The 14,229-nt window shown below is 40.1% G+C and overlaps 1 protein-coding gene across 1 annotated transcript in view; it reads right to left on the bottom strand.

Annotated features, from left to right (window-relative positions):
* Hex-A (Hexokinase A) overlaps positions 1–13,505 on the bottom strand; it is a 194,107-nt gene extending 180,602 nt beyond the window's left edge. Inside the window, exon 1 of the mRNA XM_071665880.1 lies at positions 13,449–13,505. Coding sequence (XP_071521981.1) covers positions 13,449–13,490 — 42 coding nt within the window. The 5' untranslated portion in view covers positions 13,491–13,505. The remainder of the gene's footprint in view (positions 1–13,448) is intronic.
* Positions 13,506–14,229: the final 724 nt, after the last annotated feature.

Here is a 14,229-nt window from a genome sequence, read left to right as displayed (position 1 = left end):
CATAAATATATGTATGTGAGTAGGAGAGATAGTCAAAGGGCGTTAATGGATTACGTGTTAATTGATAGGTGCGGGAAAGAGAGAATTTTGGATGTTAATGTGCTGAGAGGTGCAGCTGGAGGGATGCCTGATCACTATCTAGTGGAGGCGAAAGTGAAGATTTGTAGAAGAGAGAATGCTGGGGAGAAGAGAGTGGTGAGAGGAAGTGAGTTTGGAAAGGAGACTTGTGTTAGGAAGTACCAGGAGAGATTGAGTGTAGAATGGCAAAAGGTGAGAGCAAATGACGTGAAGGGAGTGGGTGAGGAATGGAATGTATTTAAGGAAGCAATGATGGCTTGCGCAAAAGATGTATGTGGCATAAGAAAGGTGAGAGGTGGGCAGATTAGAAAGGGTAGTGAGTGGTGGGATGAAGAAGTAAGGCTGTTAGTGAAAGAGAAAAGAGAAGCGTTTGGACGATGCTTATAGGGAAGTAGTGCAAATGACTGGGAGATGTAAAAAGAAAGCGGCAGGAGGTCAAGAGAAAGATGCTAAGGTTGAAAAAGAGGGCAAACGAGAGTTCGGGTGAGAGAGTATCATTAAATTTTAGGGAGAATGAAATGATGCTTTGAAAGGAGGTAAATAGCATACGTAAGACATGAGAACAAATGGGAACATCGTTGAAGGGGCTAAGTGGGAAGGTAATAAAAGGTAGTGATGAAGTAAGAAGGAGATGGAGTGAGTATTTTTGGAAATGATAGAGTGGCAGATATAAAGTGTTTTGGTCGGGCTTGTGTGCGATATAAGAGGGTTAGGGAGAATGGTTCGGTAAACAGAGAAGAGGTACTGAAAGCTTTGCGGAAGATGAAATCCGGTAAGACGGTGGCTTTGGATGGAATTGCAGTGGAATTTATTCAAAAAGAGGGTGACTGTGTTGTTGATTGGTTTGTAAGGATATTCGATGTATGTATGGATCATGGTAAAGTGCCTGAGGATTGGCGGAATGCATGCATAATGCCATTGCACAAAGGAAATGGGATAAAGGTGAATGTTCAAACTACAGAGGCATAAGTTTTTTTCCTGGGAAATTATATGGGAGAATAGTGATCGAGAGGGTGAAGGCATGTACAGAACATCAGACTGGGGAAGAGCAGTGTGGTTTCAGAAATGGTAGAGGATGTGTGGATCAGGTGTTTGCTTTGAAGAATGCATGTGATAAATACTTAGAAAAACAGAGGGATTTGTATGTAGTATTTATGGATCTGGAGAAGGCATATAATAGGGTTCATAGAGATACTTTGTGGAAGGTTTTAAGAGTATATGGTGTGGGAGGTAAGTTGCTAGCAAGCAGTGAAAAGTTTTTGCCAAGGATGTAAGGCATGTGTACGAGCTGGAAGAGAGGAGAGTGGTTGGTTCCCAGTGAATGTCGGTTTGCGGCAGGGATGTGCGAAGTCCCCATGGTTGTTTGATTTGTTTATGGATGGGGTTGTTAGGGAGGTGAATGCACGAGTTTTGGAGAGAGGGGGAAGTATGTACTCTGTTGGGGATGAGAGGGTCTGGGAAGTGAGTCAGTTGTTGTTCGCCGATGATACAGCTGTAGAGGCTGATTCGTGTTAGAAACTGCAGAGGTTGGTGATTGAGTTTGGAAAAGTGTGAGAAAGGAGAAAGTTGAGAGAAAATGTGAATAAGAGCAAGGTCAATCGGCTCAGTAGGATTAAGGTACAAGTTAATTGGGATGTGAGTTTGAATGGAAAAAAATTGGAGGAAGTGAAGTGTTTTACATATCTGGGAGTAGACTTTTCAGCAAATGGAACCATGGAAGCGGAAGTGAGTCATAGGGTGTGGTAGGGGGCGAAGAATCTGGGAGCGATGAAGAATGTGTGAAAGGAAAGAACGTTATCTTGGAGAGTAAAAATGTGTATGTTTGAAGGAGTAGTAGTTCCAACAATGTTATATGGTTGCGAGGCATGGACTATTGAATGGGTTGTACGGAGGAGGGTGGATGTGTTATGAATGAAATGTTTGAGGAGAATATGTGGTGTGAGGTGGTTTGATCGAGTAAATAAAGTAATGAAAGGGTAAGAGAGATGTGTGGAAATAAAATGAGTGTGGTTGAGAAAGCAGAAGAGAGTGTGTTGAAATGGTTTGGACACATGGAGAGAATGAGTGAGGAAAGATTGTCAAAGAAGATATATGTCAGAGGTGGAGGGAACAAGGAGAAGCGGGAGACCAAATTGGAGGTGGAAGGATGAGTGAAAAAGATTTTGAGCGATCGTGGGCTGAACATACAGGAGGATGAGAGGTGTGCAAGGGATAGAGTGAATTGGAACAATGTGGTATGCCATTGTGGACGTGCTGTCAGTGGATTGAACCAGGGCATGTGAAGCGTCTGGGGTAAACCATGGAAAGGTCTGTGGGGCCTGGATGTGGAAAGGGAGCTGTGGTTTCGGTGCATTACACATGACAGCTATAGACTTGAGTGTGAACGAATGTGGCCTTTTATGTGTATCACATAAAACTATAGACGGGTGTATCACATAAAAATCACATAACAGTTAGAAAAAAAACGAATTTCTGATATGAAGGTGACCACCACAAGACAGCCAGGCTGAGCGAGCGAAGGTCAGGCTACAGACAGCGAGTGAATGAGGCTGGACGAGACACCACAGTGTATACATCAGAGTGTGTACACCACAGTGTGTACACAATAATGTGTACACTATACTGTGTACACCACAGTGTTTACACCACAGTGTGTACACCACAGTGTGTCCATTACAGTGTGCACACCGCAGTGTGCACACCAAAATGTGTATACCACAGTGTGTACATCACAGTATGTACATCATAGTGTGCACCCCACAATGTGTACACCACAGTGTGTACATCAAAGTGTGCACCCTACGATGTGTACACCATAATATACACCACAGTGTGTACATCACAGTGTGCACACCAAGGTGTGTACATCACAGTGTGTACACCACAGTGTGTACATCTTAATGTGTACATCACAGTGTGTACATCACAGTGTGTACACCGCAATGTACACCACAAAGTGTACATCACTGTGTACATCACAGTATGCACCCCACGATGTGTACACCACAATGTACATACAGTGTGTACATCACAGTATGCACACCACAAGGTGTACACCACAATGTGTACACCACAATGTGTACACCACAGTTTGTACAACAGTCTGTACACCACAGCGTGTACATCACGGTGCGTACATCATAGTGTGTCAATCACAATGTGTACAGCACAGTCTGCACACCACAATAAGTACACCACAGCATGTGCACCACAATTTGTACAACAGTGTGTACACCACAGAATGTACATCACAGTGTGTACATCACAGTGTGTCCACCACAGTGTGTACACCACAGCGTGTACACCACAGTGTGTACAGCACAGTTTGTACACCATAGTGTGTACACCACAGAGTGTACATCACTGTGTACACAGTGTGTACATCACAGTATGTACACCACAGTCTATACACCACAGTGTGTACATCACAGTGTACACCACAATGTGTACATCACAGTGTGTACACCACAGCGTGTACATCACAGTGTGTACACCACAGTGTGTACACCATAGTGTGTACATCACGTCCACCACAGTTTGTACACCATAGTGTGTACACCACAGTGTGTACACCACAGTGGCACACCACAGTGTGTACATCACAGTGTGTCCACCACAATTTGTACACCATAGTGTGTAACCACAGTGTGTACACAACAGTGTGCACACCACAGTGTGCACACCACAGTGTGTACACCACAGTATGTACACCACAGTGTCCTCCACAGTTTGTACACCATAGTATGTACACCACAGTGTGTACATCACAGTGTGTCCACCACAGTTTGTACATCATAGTGTGTGCGCCACAGTGTGTACACCACAGTGTGTACACCACAATGTCCTCCACAGCTTGTACACCATAGTATGTACACCATAGTGTGTACATCACAGTGTGTCCACCACAATTTGTACACCATAGTGTGTGCACCACAGTGTACGCCACAGTGTGTACACCACAGTGTGTACGTTAAAGTCTCTGGCTGGAGGTGTGTGTAACGGTTGCATTACTCCACGTCACAACATAAACCCCGTACATGTACTGTCACAAGACTGGTGACATAGATCACAAATTAATGATAAGAACACTGATAAAGAAGTAACTGACGGGAGAAGAGCGATGAAATAATGAAATAAACTACACCGGGGATATAGTAAATGTGGACAGTGTACACGAATATAAACATCTTGGATCAAGAGACAGGGGCCCAAGAGTGTACGACTCCCTCCCTCACACCACAATACATATATACACAGCAACGAATTGCTGACGACAAAGAGACATGTCGTCTGTGCCAAGATGACGCCCTGGCTATCAACAACTTCTAAAAACCAGTGAACTACATACGATCCATGACGACCATTGAAACACACTTTTATCTCCCCCATCTGGTGTGTGTGTGTGTGTGTGTGTGTGTGTGTGTGTGTGTGTGATCTAACATCGATCGTATGATATGCGAAGGAATGAGCGTAGCACAAGACCGGCCACTGACACTAGACCATCCCGGCATCACGTTATTGAAACTAATTATTGATTTATTGAGACAGACGAACAGCAGGTCAAGGTCTGTCCTCCGGACGACACAGTAAGGTATATTAATGGATAGATACAGTACAGTACGATATTCTAATGGATAGATACAGTACAGTACGATATGCTAATGGATAGATGCAGTTCGGTACGATAGTCTAATGGATAGATACAGTAAGTACGATATTCTAATGGATAGATACCGTACAGTACGATATTCTAATGGATAGATACAGTACAGTACGATATTCTAATGGATAGATAGAGTACAGTACGATATTCTAATGGATAGATACAGTACAGTACGATATTCTAATGATAGATACAGTACAGTACGATATTCTAATGGATAGATACAGTACAGTACGATATTCTAATGGATAGATAGAGTACAGTACGATATTCTAATGGATAGATACAGTACAGTACGATATTCTAATGGATAGATACAGTACAGTACGATATTCTAATGGATAGATACAGTACAGTACGATATTCTAATGGATAGACACAGTACAGTACGATATTCTAATGCATAGATACAGTACGGTACGATATTCTAATGAATGGATACAATACAGTAAGATATTTTAATGGATAGATACATTACAGTACGATATTCTAATGAATGAATACAATACAGTAATGTATTTTAATGGATGGATACATTACATCACGTTATATTGATGGGTGGATGCATTATATCACCTTATTCTAATGGTTGGATACATCATATCATTTTAATGGGTGTATACATCACATTATCTTAATGCCTGAATACATTACGCCACGGTATTCTAATGGGTAGATACACTACTTCACGTCATTTTAATGGGTGGATCACCAAATTAGGTTATGATCAGGGGTAAATACACTACATCACGTCATATCAATGGGTACTCACTAAATTAGGTTATAATAATGGGTGGATACACTACATCACGTCATTTTAATGGGTGGATCACTAGATTAGGTTATGCTAATGGATGGATACACTACACCATGTCATATTAATGGGTAGATCACTAAAATAGGTTATAATAATAGGTGAACACACTACATCACGTCATTTTAATGGGTGGATCACTAGATTAGGTTATGCTAATGGGTGGATACACTACACCATGTCATATTAATGGGTGGATCACTAAATTAGGTTATGATAAAGGGTGGATACACCACATCACGTCATATTAATGGGTACTCACTAAATTAGGTTATAATAATGGGTGGATACACCACATCACGTCATATTAATGGGTGGATCACTAGATTAGGTTATGCTAATGGGTGGATACACTACACCATGTCATATTAATGGGTAGATCACTAAATTAGGTTATGATAATAGGTGGATACACTACATCACGTCATATCAATGGGTGGATCACTAAATTAGGTTATGATAAAGGGTGGATACACCACATCACGTCATATTAATGGGTACTCACTAAATTAGGTTATGATAATGGGTGGATACACTACATCATGTCATATTAATGGGTGGATCACTAAAATAGCTTAGGTTAATGGGTGGATACACTAAATCACATCACATTAATGGGTGGATCAGTAAATTAGGTTATAATAATAGGTGGACACGCTACAGCACGCCATTTTAAAGGGTGGATCACTAAACAAAGTTAGGTCAATGGGTGGGTACACTACACACGTCATTTTACATTTTGCACGTCATAACACTGACTGGATACACTATACTGCATTATTTTGAAGGATGGATTCAATACAACGCGTTATATTAATGGCTGGAACCATTACAGTACGTTACTGTAATGGTTATACTACAGCGTGTCCTCTTAACAGATACACTGGAACGGGTTATTCTAATGGTCACACGAACCACATCATGTTAATTTCATGTTAAATATACTACAACGCGATATGTTATATTCAACGCGACAATTATGTTATATTCCAGACTTGTTTGTACAGCGTGTGACGTAACGCGAGTGTGTGTGTGTGTGTGTGTGTGTGTGTGTGTGTGTGTGAGAGAGAGAGAGAGAGAGAGAGAGAGAGAGAGAGAGAGAGAGAGAGAGAGAGAGAGAGAGAGAGAGAGAGAGAGAGAGAGAGAGAGAGAGAGAGAGAGAGAGAGAGACTCACTGGTCAGCGCTCAGCTGCCTTATGTTTCGCTCAGTGAGTCGCATGTTTCCAACCTTCCTCCTAAAGTTAAAGGTTCAAGAATCTACGTCAAAAAAAAAAAGTTCGAAACGTTTCATGACCTAATACACCTTAAGTAGAGGTCAATATTTTTTTGGGCTAGGTGGCGAACTTAGACATGTTGTGATCATAGCCAGGATCACAAAATATCATCAAAGAGTTTGTGTTTCTGACTCAACCTCGCGTGTGTCTCCCCAGCTCGTGTGTGTGTGTGTGTGTGTGTGTGTGTGTGTGTGTGTGTGTGTGATATGTCATTATTGTATTATAATAACTTAAATCATATTGTTTATCATTACTGATCACTTGTCTATATACTATCGGTTCGATTTATCAACACCTTCTTACACTTCACGAGCAACATTATGCTTATAAAACGATATATATTTTTTCTTATTTTTACAAATAAAACGTAGAATATGTTTCACTTACTCGGTGATGTAGTTTGGGATGAAAAATATATTCTCAGTTTTGCCTCATTCTGCCTCATTATGGCATAGCAATATAAGACACGACTTAATGACTAGGCATTTGCCAATGGATCTCATACACCACAACCCTTGCGACATAGCCGGCAAAATAGCGGGATGACAGATGGAGCTTCACTTACACAGCTCACGCTGTACCATCTACCACAGTCTATCAACTTTCATTATATGACAGGCTGATTATATGACAACCTGATTATATGACAAGCTAATCATATGACAAGGTGATTATATGACAAGCTGATTAGATGACAAGCTGATTATATGACAAACTAACTATATGACAAGCTGATTATATGACAAATTGACTATATGACAAGCTGATTATATGAGAAGCTGATTATATGACAACCTGATTATATGACAAGTTAATTATATGACAAGGTGATTATATGACAAGCTGATTAGATGACAAGCTGATTATATGACAAACTAACTATATGACAAGCTGATTATATGACAAATTGACTATATGACAAGCTGATTATATGACAAGCTAATTATATGACAAGATTATATGACTAGCTGATTATATGACAAACTAACTATACGACAAGCTAATTATATGACAACCTGATTATATGACAAAATGAGAGACGATTATTCGATAAGAAACTTGATAATGAACAAAGGAGTACCAGATTAACTTAGAGGGTTATCAATGACAATTTTGTGAAGTAAATAATCTACTTTTGTGGAGCACATGATAAAAGCCCAGTCATAATTGTACTGTTGGTGACATTTGATCATTATTATGAAAACATCAGAAGATCAATAAGTCCAGATGATCAATGACGAGTTACAGTGAGTTACTTCCACCCCCCCCCTCCACTCACTGACGTGTCCTGGTACCTCACACTACTCACCACACCACACACCAGCTGACGCACCTGACGCGTCCTGGTACCTCACAGCAAACACAGAAGCTGACGCACCTGACGTGTCCTGGTACCTCACACCACACACCAACTGACGCACCTGACGTGTCCTGGTGCCTCACACCACACACCAACTGACGCACCTGACGTGTACTGATACCTCACACCACACACCAGCTGACGCACCTGACGTGTCCTGGTACCTCACACCACACACCAACTGACGCACCTGACACGTGTCCTGGTACCTCACACCACACACCAACTGACGCACCTGACACGTGTCCTGGTACCTCACACCACATACCAGCTGACGAACCTGACGTGTCCTGGTACCTCACACCACACACCAGCTGACGAACCTGACGTGTCCTGGTACCTCACACCACATACCAGCTGACGCACCTGACGTGTCCTGGTACCTCACACCACACACCAACTGACGCACCTGACACGTGTCCTGGTACCTCACACCACACACCAACTGACGCACCTGACACGTGTCCTGGTACCTCACACCACATACCAGCTGACGAACCTGACGTGTCCTGGTACCTCACACCACACACCAGCTGACGAACCTGACGTGTCCTGGTACCTCACACCACATACCAGCTGACGAACCTGACGTGTCCTGGTACCTCACACCACATACCAGCTGACGAACCTGACGTGTCCTGGTGCCTCACACCACACACCAACTGACGCACCTGACGTGTACTGGTACTTCACACCACACACCAGCTGACGCACCTGACGTGTCCTGGCACCTCACACCACACACCAACTGACGCACCTGACGTGTCCTGGTACCTCACACCACACACCAACTGACGCACCTGACACGTGTCCTGGTACCTCACACCACATACCAACTGACGAACCTGACGTGCCCTGGTACCTCACACCACACACCAGCTGACGCACCTGACACGTGTCCTGGTACCTCACACCACATACCAACTGACGCACCTGACGTGCCCTGGTACCACACACCAGCTGACGCACCTGACGTGTCTGGTACCTCACACTAGCTGACGCACCTGGCGTGCCCTGGTACCACACACCAGCTGACGCACCTGACGTGTCTGGTACCTCACACCAGCTGGCGCACCTGACGTGTCCTGGTACCTCACACCGCACACCAGCTGACGCACATTGTTAATAATCTACAAGATCACTGTGTGGTTATGATGACAATCCTGCACATGTGATAAAGTCTTACTCTCACATAGTGAGTCCCACTTGGACCCATGTCATTAACTTGTCTTTAAGCAGACCATTATTTTTTCTTCCCACATTGCTCTGAAAGTGTCTCGTATAACCCAACTGTTCAAATCAGGTGGCAGAGAGGACTTTAGAAATAACTATAGACCCATATGAGATTCGTAGGTGATATGTAAAATAGTCGAGGGAGGAGTATATATGTGAGACACGTCACATTGCCCCAAGATATTTAACATCATTTCAACACCATTACATGGCTTCCTTCAAGACTTTGATCGCCTTTTACTGAATAGATTACTGAAGCCTTGAATAAGAAAAAAAACATTTTGTAATGATTTTTTTTTTATTGATTTCTTCAAGGGCCTTTGATTCACGGCATTTTATTAGATTAAAGCTGAATGGAATGAATACAAGTACCTTAATATTATTCTCCTCATAGTAAACAGACGGCATGTGTAGTATACAGTCATGAATCATCCAGCAAATTTGATATTAACACAGATGTTCCACAAGGCTTGATTCTAGGACCTTCACTCTTTTCCTGTGTACATTACTAATATAACTAATGCTAGTAAGAAGTTAGAATATATGGAATATGCAGATGATCCAAATGACTGAATCTCACTGAAAAATGTCCACATTCTTACGTTTTGTAATTTCATAATAAAGTTTTAAAGGTAAATAACTAGGCTGGTTCTAATGCATTAGCATCAAGAGTCAATAACAACCCATTACATACACTTCCAATGGTCAATCAAAGTGGACACACTGCAACAACATGTAATTCAAGGTAGTGGTAACACGAACTGCTTAACAATTAAGTGCCGAGGTGTAACAAGTGATAACAAATGAAAAAGGCAGAAACAGATGGCAAATGTCAAGTCGAAATTAGCAAAGATTTGTATGGTAATGTATAAGATCCGTGAAAATGCTCACAACATGGTCAGTAAGGAGTGTTTACCATCCTTCGTGTACCCCTCACATATCTTATCGTGTAATGCTGTAGGGCAGTGCTTGTAGAACACTCAGGAATACTATAACCGTTATGCAAAAAAAAAAAAAGAATAATAAAAACTATAACAAAAAAGAACAATAGAAACTATAACTTTCCTTAAAAAAGAATAATAAAAACTATAACTTACTTTAAAAAGAATAATAAAAACTATAACTTACTTTAGAAAAGAATAATGAAAACTATAACTTACTTTAAAAAAGAATAATAAAAACTATAAGTCCCTTTAAAAAAGAATAATACATACTATAACTTACTTTAAAAAAGAATAATAAAAACTATAATTCACTTTAGAAAAGAATAATAAAAACTATAACTTACTTTAGAAAAGAATAATAAAAACTATAACTTACTTTAGAAAAGAATAATAAAAACTATAACTTACTTTAAGAAAGAATGATAAAAACTATAACTTTAAGAAAGAATAGTAAAAACTATAACTTACTTTAAAAAAGAACAAAAAAAACTATAACTTACTTAAAAAAAGAATAATAAATACCATAATATAGTTTAAAAAGGAATAATAAATACTATGACTTACTTTAAGAAAAGAATAATAAAAACTACTACTTACTTTAAGAAAGAATAATAAACACTATAACTTACTTTTAAAAATAATAATAAAAACTATAACGTACTTTAAAAAAGAATAATAAGAACTATAACTCACTTTAAGATAATAATGAAAACTATAACTTGCTTCAAAAAAGAATAATAAGAACTATAACATACTTTAAAAAAGAATAATAAAAACTATGACTTACTTAAAGAAAATAGTAATAAACACTATAACTTACTTTAGAAAGGAATAATAAAAGCTATAAATTACTTTAAAAAAGAATAATGAAAACTATGACTTACTTAAAAAAGTGATAAAAACTATAAATCACTTTGAAAGAGAATAATTAAAATTATAACTTACTTTAAAAAAGAATAATAAAAACTAACTCACTTTAAAAAAAGAATGATAAATACTATAACTAACTTTAAAAAAGAATAATAAAAACTATAACTTACTTTAAAAAAAGAATAATAAAAACTATAACTTCATTTGAAAATAAAAACAGAATATGAGTGAAGCTGACAAGCATTTCACGAATTAAAAGTTCTCAGTATTGACCAAATATCAAAATATTTCTCCATATTTTTCATATACAAGGCACTACTAAATGGATGAAAATATTAAAAGGATTTCTTAAATGATATCAACCATAGGCACTGTGGTACACGTAGTCGAGACCAATATTTTTTCTCTTTTTTTTTCTGTTCCCAAAGACGACACGTTACTAGTTCCTATGGAAGCACCGACCGACTCCAACTACAGATTCATAATTACAAACTCTTCTTAACGTAACGTGAAAATAATGCAACTTAATAATGATATTAATCCTCAAACATCCACAGGTTCCTTTACTACGTCATATTGAATAATTAGTGTATAAAGTGTTACTTTGTTAATTTGATCATGGATATGTTTCTCTTATATATATCAATCAGAGAACGAGTTACATGTTTTTGGTACAATTACTTTATATAAACCTCACCTCCACAAACCTACCTGTAAAATTAGTCTTTCCCGATGTACAAATGGTATTTCTCTGGTAATGAAAAAATTTAACTTAAACTTTGTTAGTTAGATATACTAGAACGTGCTATTGTTATGGTTAGATGCACCATCGCCACAACACCGTAATATGATCCAAGCTAGGCATACTGCAACGCGTTGTGTTTACTGATGCCACATCACGTTAATATCATGCTGGATCTACGCTAACGTGGTGTGACGATAGACACACAAATATGTGTTGATATGATGGTTGGGTGCACCACATGACGGCAATATATCCCTGGCTGGATGCGCTACGATACGTTATTCGAATATGCATAGTTGGCTACACCAACGTATGTATATACGTTAAGCGAACCATTGTTGCTCTTGTGGCTGCCAATGGAATCGTGTGTGTGTGTGTGTGTGTGTGTGTGTGTGTGTGTGTCTACCCAACATGTGAACTGAAGACAATTTGGTAAATGTCATTTTGCCAGATTTTCAGAAAGCCTTCCATAAGCTCGTCATTATGATACGATGTTACTGTACTATACTGTACTGTACTGTACTGTACTGTACGGTACTGTACTGTAATGTACTGTAATGTACTGTATGGTACTGTACTGTACTATACTGTACTGTACTGGTCAGAGTACTGGTTGACTGGCCATAAACACAGGGTCCAGTGAGTGATTGTCAAGTCGTAATTACGTATGGTTAGGTGTACTGAGTGGTATTCATTCCGGTACAGGTTTAGTTTAGGTACAGTATTAGTCCATGTACAGTATTAGTCCAGGTACAGTATTAGTCCAGGTACAGTATTAGTCCAGGTACAGTATTAGTTCAGGTACAGTATTAGTTCAAGTACAGTATTAGTCCAGGTACAGTATTAGTCCAGGTACAGTATTAGTTCAGGTACAGTATCAGTTCAGGTACAGTATTAGTTCAAGTACAGTATTAGTTCAAGTACAGTATTAGTCCAGGTACAGTATTAGTCCAGGTACAGGTTTAGTTTAGGTACAGCATTAGTTCAGGTACAGTATCAATTCAGGTACAGTATTAGTCCAGGTACAGTATTAGTTCAGGTACAGCATTAGTTCAGGTACAGTATTAGTTCAAGTACAGTATTAGTCCAGGTACAGTATTAGTTCCACTTGTGTAAGTATAAAAATATTTCTCACACAGTCGTCTGTCAGCTTCCATATTTCTACCACACGAGACGCGTACTATGACGTGTTCTGGTTCCACAAACAGCCACGCAAGGCCCCTAGTGACCTGTTGCTATTGTGTATTGGTTTTACGTACGTACACAAGAACGACGAGCCACAATGTAGCGGTCAGTCACGACACGGTGTTCCAAGTACATTGAGGCGGTTACGCCACAGTGAGTCACACTATTACAGTTCATTCCATCAAGTGTGGTGGCGATGATGGTGTTCACTGTAGCATTGTCAGCCTATCAAACATACAATTATACGAGGCGTTCGGGACGGCACATTATGACCATACTCACGGTTTTCCTGGGCTTGAGGCAGCAGCATAGGGAGGAAGGCATGGTGGCTGGAGGAGGTCGGGTCTGCCTGCAGCGAGCACAACCACTGGCTTGCTTGTGTATTGTCTTGTGTGAGGCGTGGGGGCAGGCTGGCCCTGGGTTGCAGGTGGGTCGCTTTGAGAGAACAGGTGAATTAAGACGTGTATGTGTGTGTGTCTATCTCTCTCTCTCTCTCTTTTCCAGAGGTGAACCTGATAACACTAAACACTTAAAAGTCGTTACTCGAGTTTTTGAGACACCGTGACAGAAACGGGCAAAAGAAACGCAAATTATACAAAGATCGCGAAGGTGTCTGTGGTGGGGAACCGTAAACCTCGAGGGTTTGGGGGCTTTATCTTCACACGACAGCAGCAACATGCAAAGTGAAGCCACAACAAGAGGGGAACGAGTGATCGGCCTGGGGAACGCCCACTCCAGCTGCCTCTACGAGTGTTCCGCACAGAAAACGACCCTGGTGCTTCTGGCAGTGATGATAGTCATCGTGAGCTGTGTGTGTGTGTGTGTGTGTGTGTGCCCACCTTCGCAAGGTTCCTGTAAATGTCTCCTCTCTCGGTATATATATATATATATATATATATATATATATATATATATATATATATATATATATATATATATATATATATTGCCCCATTTGTGGATGTATTTACCGTACACACAGCCACTGATGTTTCGTATGAGCCGTACGCCAAGGGATGTCATTACGAGGTAATTGGAACATTTCCACATGTCTGTCAGAGTA

The sequence above is a fragment of the Panulirus ornatus genome, chromosome 10 (genome assembly GCF_036320965.1).
Source record: "Panulirus ornatus isolate Po-2019 chromosome 10, ASM3632096v1, whole genome shotgun sequence".
Classification (NCBI taxonomy): domain Eukaryota; kingdom Metazoa; phylum Arthropoda; class Malacostraca; order Decapoda; family Palinuridae; genus Panulirus; species Panulirus ornatus.
The sequence above is the reverse complement of the archived record's forward strand: the minus strand, read 5'-3'. Positions and strand labels throughout refer to the sequence as shown.